The sequence below is a fragment of the Chiroxiphia lanceolata genome, chromosome 3, assembly GCF_009829145.1.
Source record: "Chiroxiphia lanceolata isolate bChiLan1 chromosome 3, bChiLan1.pri, whole genome shotgun sequence".
NCBI lineage: Eukaryota > Metazoa > Chordata > Aves > Passeriformes > Pipridae > Chiroxiphia > Chiroxiphia lanceolata.
The window spans coordinates 71,804,424-71,820,000 of record NC_045639.1 but is presented as its reverse complement, the minus strand read 5'-3'; the positions used below and the strand labels follow the sequence as shown (position 1 = coordinate 71,820,000).

Sequence of the window (15,577 nt, the reverse complement as noted above, 5' to 3'; positions counted from 1 at the left end):
TAGTCTGGTGGGTTAGTTGGTTTTTTAAAAGCTCAAAGCTATATTAGAGCATGAACACTTAATATGGTACATATTACACCTGAATAATGAACGAGTGGATTAAGCCAAGCAAGAGAATAATCAAATTCACTTATTGGCTAAACTGAATAATCAGTGAACAGAGTATGATGAATTCAAGCAGTCAAGACTAAACCAGCACTGCCCTTCACAGCTCTTTGCACTGTCTTTGTGTGCATGGTCTTCAGCAGTAAGAATCACTGCTGTCGTGGACATCTCTTTTCAGGTCACTTTCCACTATGTCTGAACCTCTCCACATCATCCCCATCATTTTGTTCTAGTTCTGCTTCTCTTTTTGCTTTCCATGTTTGTTTGGTTTTTTCCATGTTACCATGCCTAATTTTCTACTTTGTATTCCTGTCTGGGTACAGGAATACAGAAACCCTGAACAGGTTTTCCTCAGTCCTTTATCTTACCATCTCCAGCTCCACCTGACCACCCATTCACCTGCAGTTTGTTGTTCTGCCAGCGCAAACGGTCTTTCTTTTTAACTTCTGATTCAACTCGTTCCTCCAAATCCCTTCTCCAAATCACTTGTCCAGCAGGATTTCTACTCCCTGTTCTTTCACAGATGCCTTGCACAATCTATGTATGTTCCACAAGCATTGTTTCTGTTTCTCCCTCATCCTTTTATCATCTCCTATCCCACTTACTCTGTCCAGGTGTTTGCATTTATTACATCAGGTTTTGGCTTTTGCCCCAATCTCTTTCATCCTGTCACATTGTTTATAGTCGCTCTCCCCACCACATTTAATGACTCCCAGATCTGTCATTTTCTTTCAAATTACTTGTTCAGTCAGTTTGCTCCACCGGTCTGCTGCTTCTCCGTGTCAGTCTACCCCCATAACTCCTCAAGGGTCCATATTATTTTCTGTATTTAGCTCAGCTAGATTTCCTTCTGTTACATACCAGAAGAGGAGAACACTCAGAGTACAAGAGGAACAACCGAACAACGCTACAATACAAAGCTGTATTACAGGAGAAAATCTGTGAAATTCTAGATAGCTCACACCCATGTGAGGGATCAAATTTATTAAATTCTTAAGTTTGTAAGTTTCTCAGTAGAAACTGGGCAGATGCATACAGGAACAGACAAGCATATTCCCATACAAGGAAACCCGCCAAATTTCTAATTGCTCCTTCTAAGCTTTTCTAGTCTTTAACAAAGATGAAACAAGCAATTAGCACAGCATATTTCTGTTCTGCTATTAAAGGTTGGCAGTTTTGTCAACTTCTGAAGAGAAGGCCTGCTGATGGGAAGCACAATCACTGCTACTCAGATAGAATTGCATTACATTCAGACTTTTAATAAAGGCAGTACCTAGCACATTTGACACCAGCAGCTTTGGCAAATCCTTTTTGTAAAAATTATCATCCACTATATACTGGAATAACTTTTGTATAAATGCTTTTTGAGTTTCTTTCATTTAATTTGTTCTTTTTACTGCTTTCCAAGTTAAAATGGTTAAAATGCATCCATCCTTCTCATTCATTTTCTTTTAAACTCACTCTGTACCTTTTCATTACTGTCTCTAGGACACTGACAGTTAGGTACTTGAAGATGGTTAAACTTGATTGTGCTAATATTCAAGTATCTATTTGTATCTTCCTTTACCTTTTGGACAGTTAGCTAAAAGCACTACCTAAAACAAAGCTCCAAAATTTATAGTAGCTTTATGAAAAATGGACACATGGTTAACAACATTTCATATTTTTCTTAACTTGTTATTTTTGGAAATTATTCCCATGTGTTAACAAGTATTAAACAGGGTAAAAACAGTTTGAGATTTCAGTCACTTTCTAAGATTGGGATACTTAGAGAAATCCATGACAACTGTTTGATTTTGAATTACACGACTTCTGTGTGCAATAAAATCTTGTAGATTTTTACTCTGGTTTCAAATTCAGTGCTTCACTCAAAAGACACTGATACTACACCAGTAAATTCTGTGCCAAGATCTTCCCTAGACTATCATACATTTCTCAAAAAAACCTGTGATTTATTGACTGAAGGAAAAAAGAAGTTACTAATTTACAGGTACTTGTAAGACAATAGCAAGAACCAGATGAAAAACCTTTCACATTAAAAAACTTTGATCTTAATTTGCAGAGTACATTACTTTTACATTTGTCCCACCTAAAAATTGTATCAGAGTTCCAGTAGTTGTAATCCTTGAGGTTAAAATAACATTCAGAAATACTTGTTTTCTGAATAAGTGCTGATCAACAAATCCTATTGTATGAAATGATATAATGATACATGAACTAATTGTTATCTTGTCACACAATACTACTTAGTAATCATATACAGTATTATATACTTGTAACAATTTCTTTCTGGTACATTTTAAAAGGTTGGACTTCAACAGGGAAAAAGGCATTCTGAAAATATCTTCAATTTCTATCAATTTCGGAGTTTTACATATGAAAAGTTTTTGCAATATAAAATTAAAGGTAGCAAAACTTCTGCTGATGCTTAAGAAATTTTTTTTAAAGTGCAGAAAATAACATGTGAGTGTTTTTATTAAAAACAGCATGATGGCAAAGAAGTAGATGAATTTTAAAATGAAACTTCAAGAGATTAATTTTTCAGGAGTGGCTAAGGACTCAGTCAAAACAGTGCAGGTGATGCAGGGCACAATAAAGAGCCAGGAAGAAGTGAAATCTGAAACTCTAGTACTGAGGATTAGTTCTACCTTCAAAATACCCCCATTAAAAAATAAAACCACACCAAAAGAAACAATAAATCAACAGACAAAAATATCTTATTGGACAAAAGTTATTTCTGCAGTACCTTCAGGGGCGACAGCACTGGGACACACATCTTTTAGCAGGTCTCCCAAAGTATGCAACTGCCCTCCTGAAGCAATTGGTCGAAACAGCTTCTGTATAAAAGGTCTCTCTGTTGTTGCCTGTTTTAATAACGAAATTAACAAAAACAACAATTTAAGGACCGTGCAAATATGCAGTATTACCATTTGAGACAGGTAGAAGATAGGACAGAATGAAAGACTGCAGGAAAATAAACATCTGGAATTTCCCCATTCCGCCCCCCCCTTGCATTTCATTCCTATCACGAAATGCAGGGGAGTTTTTGTTTACTAACAATTGCAAGTAAGCTGTCACCTCAGAAAAAAGTGTGAAGATGATTTATAGACAATGTCATGGATATAAAAGTGTTAATTATTATTTTTTTTTTACATTAGAAAACCACCAAACCTTCTGTTATGGAAATATGATCTGTGTGAACAAAACATTTTAATAAATTCTTTATTTAATTAAAACAAGCAGTGAGCACAAACTTAGGAATTCAACATAAATCTATGTTTTGCCAAGCCAAAGCAATACTGTAACAAACATCCAATATCTTCTGCAACAGTCTATCTTCCTCCTTTTAGAAGAACATTAGGCACTTTCAAAGGCAAACAAGTACCCTTAAGACGTCAAGACAGGTGAACTTTTTTCCAGAAGATTTTATGTCAAAAATTTCAAACTATTTCAGCTGCAAGAAACAGTACAATTTAAGAAACAAAAGAAAAAAAGTATTGTGCTTTGACAGACAACCTGCCTACTTAAAGAACTAGTCATACATATAGTACATATATGCCCCACTTCTGCTGCAGATACGCAAAGGAATTCAGAATGATTTCACCTACGGATCCTTCAGTTTAAAGCCATTCCCCCTTGTCCAGTCACCACATGTCCTCATAAAAAGTCATTCTCCAGCTCTCTTATAGGTCTCTTTAGGTACTAGAAGGCTGCTGTGAGGCCTCTCCAGGCTAAACAACTTGAATGCCTTATTCCTCATATGCTTTAGCATAGTTTCCAGAAGGATCTGCTCCATGATCTTGCTGGGCACTGTAGTTCCCTGGGTCGTCCTTGTTTCCCTTTTTAAAATTGGGATGATGCTTCTCTGTGTCCTCAGGGTAGCAAAATCTGGATACAAACAGTGCTAATGAAATGTCTGAAGATTTAAAAAATGATGGCATGCACACAGCCAAGCAGGATCCACCTCAGATAGATCCACACTTCAGAAGTGAAGGCTAGCATATTATACTGAAGAAATGTACTTCCCAAACACTAAAAAACCCCCCCAAAATCAAAAATCAAACAAACAAACAAAAACCCCCAAACCAACCAAACAAAAAAAAGGCAACTCCCTTAAAACATTGTTATAGCCAAAACAATTTGGTATCAAGTTTAATTTTTAAAAATAGTGAGGTATTCACAGAAGTCTAGTCATAGCTCCCAAGTGCCTATCATCTGAAGCAGCAGAAGTGGAAATAAACACCAGAAGTATGCAGGCAAAGGTTGTTATCGTCATCAGACTTTTAAGATAAAAATTTCCCAAGTGTGTACTGCACTTTCTCATTTCTTATTAATAAATTATGATCGTTTTTTTCCCTAGTTATAATAGGGAGTGAAAAAATATGAGGGAAAAGCCAAAAAAAGCCAAAGATGTATTTTCTCAGGTCTCCCACATAGTTGCTGACTGCTGCAAAACAATATCCTTAGCTGCGATCATGAAACATTACAGAAAATGAATTCAATTTTGTATTTTAAGTGTTAAGCAACACAGATGTGGTAATGTAAATAAAAATCACTGGTCTTCATCAATGTTAAAATGATAAAAGTAACTAGCTGTTGTTTATACAAAGACTGTGGTTCACAAATCTAATCCTACAGACACAGTATTACCCCAGCATTCTTACACTTCTTCCCTCACATGCAGCAGATGTCTTCTGCATTAAAAGAGTCAAAAGAAAAGTCCCATCCTACAATCCACAATATTTATAGGATAACTTTCCAAAGTAGCTTAGTCATACAGGAGCATAAAAAATTGCAGAAAAATCTTACCATCACTCATTTTCAAGTGTAGGAATATAAGCCTAACTGGACTACATCTTTCTACTCTAGTATTCCTATCCCTGGAAGTGTTCCTGGCCAGCCTGGATACGGTTTTGAGCAACCTGGTTACACGGAAGATGTTCCTGACCACAGCAGGGGGATTTAACTAGATGACCTTTGAAAGGTCCCTTCCAACTCAAACTGTCTGATTCTATTTACTACAACACATGAAGGAACAGCTACCATGAATAACTACCTACATAATGTTGTGTTTTGTACAATACTTGCTTAATCAATCATGCAAAAAAGTACTACCTATAATCTAACCCACAAAGACATCACTGCATAACTGCTGATAATGCTTTTAAATAATCTACATCAGACCTAAAGCATGTATTCATACAGTATCCATAGTTTTTCCAACTAAAATTATCATAGCTTCAACAGAACACAGCACTTTTTAAACGATTTTATTTTACAATCTAGCCTCCATGTAACTGTGAGCTGTTCAAAAGATTGTGGACGCATTTGCAGGACACAACAGGTGAAAGTTAATCAGTAACTGCTGACATCTACAAAGGAAATGGCTTCAAATATATGAGTATATGAAGACAATCACCTGACCCAAAAACTGCAGTGCATTTTACACTGATCATATCCACAATTTAGTACCAAATCATTACATTTATATGAAAGCAAATATTCATCTCTAAATTAACATATTTTCTAGAAAGTTGGACTTAACTGCAATTTCTCATTTTTCTACATTATTACATAGCACCACAAATCACATGCTTTGCAGAATAAATGAAAACTTCACTCTTTTTTTAAGCAAGTTTAAACCATAGCAGTGATAGGAAAGTGACAGTGAAAACAAATTACACCACAGTGAGAAAAAAACAGGCTAAAATTACCTATTCAGGTATAGCGGCATTGACAAGAGATATAGGTGAGGGCAAGTTTTAAGACACCCTTTAAGGCAGTGTAAAGCCTCCCAGGATTAGAGACAAGCTACACAGTTACATACTGTGCTAACAATTGTAACTTTTTTTCCCCCCATCATCCTGACAAGAGAAGGGGGAAGAAAAAAAAAAAGTTGTCAGTCTGTCTGGTCCTTTTCAGAATCAACAGAACATCAAACACTGCATGAAATCCACAATTTAATTAGTCAGATATTTTATACAGGATGCATCTTAAAATGAAAAACATAACTCATGAACAGCTAGGTTTTAATCTGGAAAAATCACAGTTACCAGTATTTTCATCTAGAGGAAGGGATTTGCATTTTCTGCCTAAACACTCAGCTGCTATTCAGTATTCAAACGAATAAAAGTCAACATACATATTGAACACACAAAGTAAAAAAATAATTTCTTACAATTCCCACATGTGCATAAGCTGGCAGCCTAAAACTATAAAACTTGAGACTTCCCTACATACTCCATCATATTTTCAGTAACTTGTCAAGTTCATAGTCTGTGCCATTTTGTAATGAACCACTTTACACTAAAAAAAGCCCTCTTAATTTCATAGAACCATTTTGTTTAAACCAATTTAAACTCAACCAAGAAGCTTTAGAAGTAATAATAAAAGTTTGCATAATGATGCAAGTTATTTCATTAAAAAAAAAAGAAAAAACAGGACAATTAACTACTCCTTGAAAATAAATTTTTATTAAATATTTGCTCAAAAACATATTTTCATACTTTTAGAAGATGCCTTCTACTTTGTAGAAATGTTTTCAATTAAAAATCTCAATGCACAACGTAAAAGCGACTAGCTGAAAAGACGACGAATTGCTGTAGTCACAGAACCATCAGAATACCATGCCTGTCCAAAAACAAGACACTGCAAATCCCCATCTGAAATACTGCTCTTCCACTGGTGCTGAAATGCTGTTTTTCTGCTGGCGTTTCTGGGTGGGTACCTTTGACTCCTTTTTGCTTAATATTGGACCAGAATCACCAAGTACTTAACTGTAAAGAAGGCACAAGTAATGTTTCTGGGTGAGAGCTGTTCTTGGTTTTTGTTGTTGTTGTTTTGGTTGGTTGGTTTTGGGTTTTTTTAAATAAACTCTGTCTCTTCCATAAGGGTGATTTTCAGCTGAACCAGCTAAAGTACATGTAAGTGGTCAATAAAACTATGCAATCCCAGGTCGGGGGTAGAAACTGGAATATTTATTGAATACACGCTTCACAATATAAAGTCTTGGAGGCAGGACATGTTAATGAAGAGGACAGGTTATGCTAATCAGGGTATGGATTATGCTAACTAGATGATTACACAATTCTCTGCTACAGTTACACAAGTGGTTAATATTTTCCCATAGCGAGGACCACATGGGGGGAAGAGAACAAAAGGGCTTCTACATCATCAGACATCATCATCACAAAGTCTTTCCATATCTTGCTGAAAGAGACAGGACAATCAAGCATAGCTAAATATTAATGGGTCTTGTGATGAAGCTCCTCAGAGTAAGGAGTTTCTGCCAGCTCCTGCTGTCCATGGCCTGCTACATAATCCTATCAGATCCTTTTCTGCTGATAGCCGAGTTTCGGATTCCAACAAGTACACACATAAAAATGATCTCGTTTTATCTATTTGAAATGTCACCTTTCAAATTTTATCAGTATTTTTTGAGCTTCTATTATGAGAGGTATAAAACATAACAATGTGGTATTCCTTTATCCTGTAATCATTGCTCTACTCCTCTTCTTCAAATCTTCCAAGCAATAGAGGGCTTCTCCCAGACACTCTACTGCTTTTTTCTATACCTTTGATAAATTTTCTATTTCTCTTTACTCTTCAAAATGTTAGGACTGAAACAACATTCCAAAAAAAAGACTGTTTCTAATATTTCTTTAATTAGCCTCTGCAAACTCCAAGTAGATGCTCTAGTTATGATTTTGTGTGCTTTGAATAAGCACTGCTTTTGCCATCATCCAAAATTTTGAACTGCTTATCTGCAACATCACTCTTCAGAGAAAAAAGTACATTTCATAATAAAATAAAATCAATTAATTTTTTTTAATAAAAGAACTAAGTAATGTTTTATATGTCCAACATGTAACTAAAAATCATAAGACAAAAAGGAGTATAAACACGCCCAACACATCTATCTAGAATTACCACAAAATCAAATCACTGACAGCATGTGCTCTGGGTTGCAGAAAAAGTTGTAAAATCAACATATATAATAAATCAAATTACTTGGTTTTCCCATATTACATTTTAAATTCCTCTAATAAATTATCTAGTTCAGTGGTTGCAAAAATTACAATAGATACTTGATTGTAACCTATGGAAAAAAATGAATTCTTTCACTTTTTGAGTTCGTACTAAAATTAATATTAGAATTTCTGCATTTATGTTATAAGAAGGAAGCTTTGATTTCCTCATGAAATTAAAAGTGTTTATGGTGATGGACAGGAACTTTGTACTCCCTAGTATTTTTAAGAGGCTTGACACAACAACAGCAAAAGAAGATTAAACAAACAGGCTACACTTTACACATTTAATTACACTAACAGCAGTCACCTAAATTAGTAGTGCAGAAGTATATGGAAGCTTAAGATAATTCTACAAATACATGCACATATGCATATGAATGGTCATGACAAATGTGTACTTGGATACATCTTTAAAACTTCTTAGATGAGGAGGCAATCATCGTATCAATCACAGATATCAAGGAATCACACTATCAAGTGAAAATTATGTTATTCTTGAAAGCACTCCTAACAGTATTACACAAACTGGAAATTCTTTGGGTTTTGAACTTTAATGATTACTGTTCTAAAAGCAAGGACAATTACATGATATGTTCTCTCAGTGAAAACTTTAACAGTCCATAACAACGGCCACCATAACATGTGGCAAATATCATGACAAGAACTGATGCAAGTAATAATGCCAAAATTATCTAGTATCTTAGGCAAGACTGCAGTCAAATGAAAGACACAACTAGAATTATAAACACATCTGGAATAAGGTTAAAATTTTACATTTTAGGGCTTATTACAGTTAAGTCTAGACAATAATACTGAACCATTTTTGATCATGTCTTCCTTGAAGCCTTTCTTAGAACAGAGCACACTGTATGAAGCAACTGCAGTTCTATCCTAACTTTCTACACAACTAACAATAGTTTAGTGTTATTATAAACCTACAGAGAAACACAGCAACTATTTCAGTTAATTCTCCCCTACATTGTTGAGGGCCATTACTTGCTCATCTTTAAAAATATTAAAGAACCATTCAAAATATCACTCTTTTCCATATTATGTAAACTGGCAGAGAATGCTTTCTTACAATCCTTTAGAAAAAGCTTTATGTAATAGCAATGAATAATCAGAACCATGTAAAAGCTTTGAAAGTTGAAGTCCTACATGTTCTACTAACCTGAAAAAATATGCCTAGTTAAAAAGTAACCATTAACACATTCGTGATTTAAAATTTAATGGGATGAGTACATTGCAACACTTCAGAAGACACTGCTTCAGTTTCTGTAACTGTTTCTAAAGACGCATCATGCTGTCCACACCAATTTTGTGTTAAATATCTGTCCTGATGTTCAGACAGATATTTATAGACATTGATGAAATCCCCCTGAACCTTTTCTTCTCTAAGCTGAACAGTTCCAAGTCTCTCAGCCTTTTTGTTCTCTCTTATTAGATGCACCAGTCCCTTAATCACCCTAGAGACCCTTTGCTGGACTCTCTTCCTGTAGCTCCATGTCTCTCTTGCGCTGGGGAGCCCAAAACTGGACTTCTGGTGTGACCTCACCAGCGCTGAGTAGACTGGAAGGATCAGTTCCCTCAACATGCCAGCAACTCTCATCCTACAGTAGCCCAGGATATCGCTTTGCTTTCCTTATCATAGGTCTCGCTGTAAATGTCTTGTTATACCTGGTGGGTCATTTTTAGCAAGAGTATGTATTGCCAAAAGTTCTGTTACCAATTCCATACAAAAAGTTGCAGAAATAACACTCAAAATACCTAACAGGCATGGCTGAACCACATTCTGGCTGTCACTTGGTGACATTAAATCAATTAAATTTTCTTGTGCAGGTAAAGTAGCACTATATTCTCAGAACGACTGAATTTGCATTATTTAATCTCAGGTGAATTGTACAGATCCTAGAGGCAGAAGAAAGTCAACACTCTAGACACACAGAGCAGACTGAAGGCAACTGTCATACAGCAAGAAATAGCAGACACTAAACAGAAGAAACAGCTTCTAGAGGCAGTTTTGTTGAGCACTGAAAAGACAAAGACAGCGACAATGAAAGCATGGCCTTAAAGTATTACATTTCCTTCCCAAAAAAAGGATTCATATTTGCAATTGGCAAAATATTAAGGTATCTGAAGTGTCAGGGAAAACAAATCAATAGTGCTCTTCACAGCTGCAATGTCTTACGTGCACATGCAAACTTAAACCTCACATAAAAGTAAGAAATGGAGTACTGACTATTTATGAAGCAAACAACTTTAGAAATGGATTTACATCCACATAAGCAAACACTATATTGCTTGCTTAGGAGCAGTGAGGGGTACAATACTTCATACACCACTTTCAATCTACTTCAAACTACTAAATTCAATAGTTATCCTTAGTTTTTGACAGTAATGATTAACTAGAAGGAACTCCTATATTCAAGGACAGCTAAATTTCCAATATTTCTTTGTTAATTTGTATTGTATTCCTAGAACATGGTGTCATATCCCAATTCCTTATAGGTTTGTTCCATTCCACACTTACCTATATAGAATTCGCTTTCAGTCTTCTAAAAAGTGCAAATAGAAGTCTTGGCACTTTCCAAAATCCTGAACGCTTCCTGTATTTTCTAACCCTCAATTTTGTGCAAAAGTTAACCTGCTTTATCTACCTATTTTACTTAAAAATAAGCAAAGGATAAACAAGATGGAATACTGTTATTGACAAATCAAAACAGATACTTCTGTGACTTTCATCTATGCAGAGTTTTGCATCATCATCATAGGCCAGGCTTCGTTCTACCTTTATTCCTAAGCAATAGGCACTGCTTATGCTGTACAGCCACAGAAATAACCCTAAGAGATGACATTCCTCATCTCTCTGAAGAAAAAAATTCCATATCTACTTTTCCCCTTTTTCTGCAAGCAAAGCAGTTCACCAACTTGGGTGTTAGGCGTTTTGGGGTTTTTTTTTGATTTTGCTATTATAACAGAGAGCCAGTCTCAGAGAAATACAGTTCCAGGTTGTAATTGTAAGGTAGGCAAAGTCCTTTTGCTACAAAATAAGAACCTGACTACATTATGAAGCATGTAGTGAAAGTGGCAAATCACTTTGTGTTGACTATACCAAGTGAAATGGAGAAGTCAAATGATCAGCTTTAATGATCAGAAGAAAGGTAGCAATATAATAAAGAGCACTGCATTTAAATTACAAGATCTAATAGTAATTATACACAGTAATTATACGCAGACCTAACTCAACTGAATTACTGTTTCATTCATTGTTTTCATCACAGCCTCATAATGTTTTCATACTCTTAAGAATTAACATTCAAAGCTGAGGTAGAAAAAAAGTGCAATTTTTTTTCCCTAACAAATTTAGGATGATATATAAATCTACAAGAGTACTATCTTAATAAAACAGGTTAGGGAAATACAGCCACAAGAATTCAAATCTCACAGTTTAAATTCAAACTTGTAGCATGAACATTTACATAAACTTATTTATATCAAACTTCATTATCATAAGACAATTCAAAGAAAAGACAACTAATGAAGAGTTTTATACAAAACCAATTTGCTAAAAAAGTAACTACCAATTTGCAATTAGGGAGTGCGTATGACATTTGGTAAGATTAAGGTATTTGCAAATCAGGAACAGATTTTTTTTTCACCAGAAGTGTTCATTATTTCATTGCAAGTCAAAATGTACTTTGACTTAAAAATAAAAATCTATAAAAGTGTTTACACAAATTAATTTAGTAACTACTAGGATTCTACTTGGTTTTTTACACACCTAGGTTCTTCTGAGATTTAAGAGTATCCTATGTATGGTAAGATAAAAAAGGATTTAAAAAAAAAATACTACTCAGCTTTTTCCAATGTGCAGAATACAGTATACCCCTAAATTGCTTTAAAGTAGTTACAATGTAATTCAGAACCTCAACAGACTATTTTTCACACAAGCAAAACTACTTTATTCATTGTATACAAGCTCCACCTACATTAGACTCTGAAGGCTCACTGCAGCTCCTATTGACAAGCCCGAGCTAGCTTAAAACTATCCAGCTTGGTAACAGCTCAAGCATGGCTCAGAGAAGTGACCCAAATCGAGGTTTTACAGTCCCATCTCTTCTGCATCTCCTTCCCCGAGCACTGTGCAACTTGTACTAGAGCTTTGAACTAGGCAGATTGACAGTTTTACAGACAAGTCGGGCATATTTATGGAAACTTTAGTCACATTGCTGACACCAAACACAGTTTATAACCTCAGAATTTTTCTTTTAAACTCTGACGGCTCCAGTTCCCATCCTATACCAAGACAGTTAAAGGTACAAGGCTGATCTTCCACACAGGTTCCTTAAGTCTCTTAAGAGATCAGCATGGGCATTCCTTAACCTAGAATATGTAAAAAAAGACATCTTTAACAGAGCTGGTTTGAGCTAGCCATTTCACTGTGCATTTGGATGGATAAGAAAAGCTTATGCAATTCTGGAACCTCAACTGTGGTCACAGTGACCTTCAACTGAAGGTGACAACTAGTCAAATTGCTATTACTTTCAACACAGAACAAAACAATCTAGTTCAGAAAACAAGAATTTACAGATCATGCAATACCTGACAGACGGGTTTCTGGGTTTTTTTCCCCCCAATTATGAGGCACTAGGAAAATACATTTACCTAACAAAGTTTTTAAACTTTCTCATTCATAGAGCTTTGAAGTAATTTAAAACTGGTGAAAGTGTTACTGTTTCTTTAGTGCTGAACCATCAGTTATAAGAATAAATCACTCTGTGTACTCAACTGATGATGAACCAGAGTCCATTTGTTTCTCTTCAGCACAGAAATTCATCTGAGCCAAGCTGTTACACAAAATCAATCACCATTTCACGCAATTCTCCTATTTGCTCAAACTTCCTCCTTGTAAAAGGAAATTTTTAATAAATAAATTGATCTATTTTCAGCAGGTCCTTTATAAAAAATAATTTTGAATAAATAAGAAGAAAGTCAAATAAGGTATTGCACACAGGTCTGTTCAAGAGCATTATACGCTAGACAACAAAAAGTTGAAACTTGCTGTGTTGTGTTGCCCTCTTCAGGTTGACAGGTCAACTAGATTTTCTAGTTCTTTTGCTTGAATAGTCATTACATTTCAACTTGTTTCATAAAAGTTTTCAGATTTGAAGTTTCAAGTAGCAGCTAACTTCACCCGTATTCCACCAGCGCTTGAAGTATTTTTGGTCTAATATCCTATAAACTATGCTTTTTGCCTCTTTTTCTCCCTAACTTCAACACTAATCTTGAGAATTATCAAAATATTAGCTAGAGTTTGAAAAGATGACTAAAAATACAACTTCAGCAGTGGTAAGCAAGAGGCTTAAAGAGCTCAGTTGACTCCGCTTACTAAAGAAAACTGAAGCTACTGAAATCATTCTGTAAGTGAACTTGGGAGGTCAGAAAGTCAGGTGACTTTAAACTCGTGTAAGTCAAAACAGAATTCAGAAATTCAAGCGAGAAAAAATTCAGACTTGAAATGCAATGGAGACTTTTAACAAAAGAAAAATTTAACAACCTACTAACATAAAAGGGGAGATTCATTATTACTTGAAAACTTTATAGGTGGACCCAATATCTTTCCAATCAATCTGTTTTGATCAGTTTTTGAATAGTTGTCATAACATGGGCCAAACTGTGCTGCTGATTTGCATACTTCTAATGGGCTTTGCAATTGATTCCCTGAGCTCTGCCAATTAATGTGGGAATATGAATGAAACAACCTTCAATTGCTTGGAAATGGCCATGTTTGAGATTCTGATTCATTTATTGAGACAGATACTAATAATGTCTTAAAATATTTCATTTCCCACTCCCACTTTGCTCTTTTTAGAGGTAATTTTTAGGTATTTTTAGGTAATAGTAAACAATTAAGTCTGTTTAGACATCTCCATATTGCAGCTTTGACAGAAAGAGTGTTGCATTCAACTGATATATAAGTATGGAGAATTTCACTCATGTTACTCAGGAAGACAAACATCATAAGAATTTGTGACTGTACGACTTAATCATAACATCTTAAGGGACTCAGGATAGGAAAAACTGTTGAAAATTAAGGCCTACTATGTAATTAGGCAATAAAATTAAGAAACTACTCAAAATCCTCCAAAAATAGAAGCAAAGGAAATGCTCATTCCAGTACCATGGCATTTCCCAGTACCCAAATAAAGGAACAAGCAAAAAAACAATCCCAGATCATCCCCCTTTGGGCTGGCAAACATACAACAGCCAATCTGCCCCAGGCCAATTGCAACTCTAGAAATCTGAACTCAGAACTTGTCATGAAGAGTTTTCACGCATTTTCTTGCACATACTTTTGTCATTTTATTCCCAAGAATGAAATGCTATATACAACTTTAAATCTGATATACTCGTTTGTAGGGCAGACTCCAGAGGAAAGGTGGAAGATTGACAGGGAGAGGGCGAGCATGACATGGGCAGAGAGCAAGACACCAAAACTGGGGGATGAGTGCAAACTAAGGGTACAATAACTGAGACTCAGGGTGCTCTCATCTGCCGCGTAGGACAGCAGGCAGAGGTTCATCAGAGCAGTCACTATCAGCACGTAGAGACTCCTTTCCAGTGCCTGACTAATATGCCCTATCACAGTGCCCGGAGACAAAGACTGATGAAAACTTCCTGCCATCTATCAGTCATATAGTTTGTTCAATTAGACTGCACAACATCAGCTGGTCTTAAAAACATGGGAGAAAATTCCACAAGTCAAAATAGCTCTAGTACTGGACATGAAAAACAACACTTAAATTTAGAATATACTCAAAGCATTACTATTATTTTCTCTCTTGCTATTAAAGAACAAGTGCAAAAAGCAGTCTATTCAACAGTACTATCAGACAAAAAGGTAAAAAAGATTTTGTGCACCTGTCAAGTGAAAACAAAGCAGCTTACACCTCTGAAGGGATGAAGTGGGGAACTTTTTTTTTTTTACACATCAAAGTAAGTGTCACAAAAATATAACCACTATTTTTAAACTGTCTCTGGTAGAAGAAGTTTCCACTTAAGTCAAAGTTTCTTCTGGTGCAAGTTCCATATTACACAGTTAACAGAATTTGACAGCTGGCAATACAATTTCCAAGGATATCTAAGTTAACTTAAAATTGCAAACTATTTGATCCTTAGTGATACTCAGCCTTTTTCTTCACCATCTACAGTAGATACCAGGATTCTGGTCCAATCTAAGCTGCTATACTTAGAACAGGTGTCGGACAAGGGTTTTTAAAATTACCTGTGGTTAGTTTAGTTTTGACTTACCCAAGTACGATGCTCGTATTTTTGCCATCTCTTTCTCCCACACACTCCATCAGATTTGGTCACCACAGGAGGTATGATTCATATTACTCTTTAGAAATGTATTTAAATAGACAAGCTTTACAATTGAAAGA

At 35.5% G+C, this 15,577-nt stretch overlaps 1 protein-coding gene across 5 annotated transcripts in view; it reads right to left on the bottom strand.

Moving 5' to 3' along the window:
* Positions 1-15,577, bottom strand: part of ATG5 (autophagy related 5) — a 72,131-nt gene that overhangs the window by 23,953 nt on the left and 32,601 nt on the right. For all 5 annotated transcript variants that reach the window (XR_004356027.1, XR_004356028.1, XM_032682879.1 and 2 more), the window contains exon 7: positions 2,852-2,969. Coding sequence is in view for 3 of the 5 variants with exons in the window: in XM_032682879.1 (XP_032538770.1) it covers positions 2,852-2,969 (118 nt within the window). In the remaining 2 variants the exon portion in view is untranslated. The remainder of the gene's footprint in view (positions 1-2,851; positions 2,970-15,577) is intronic.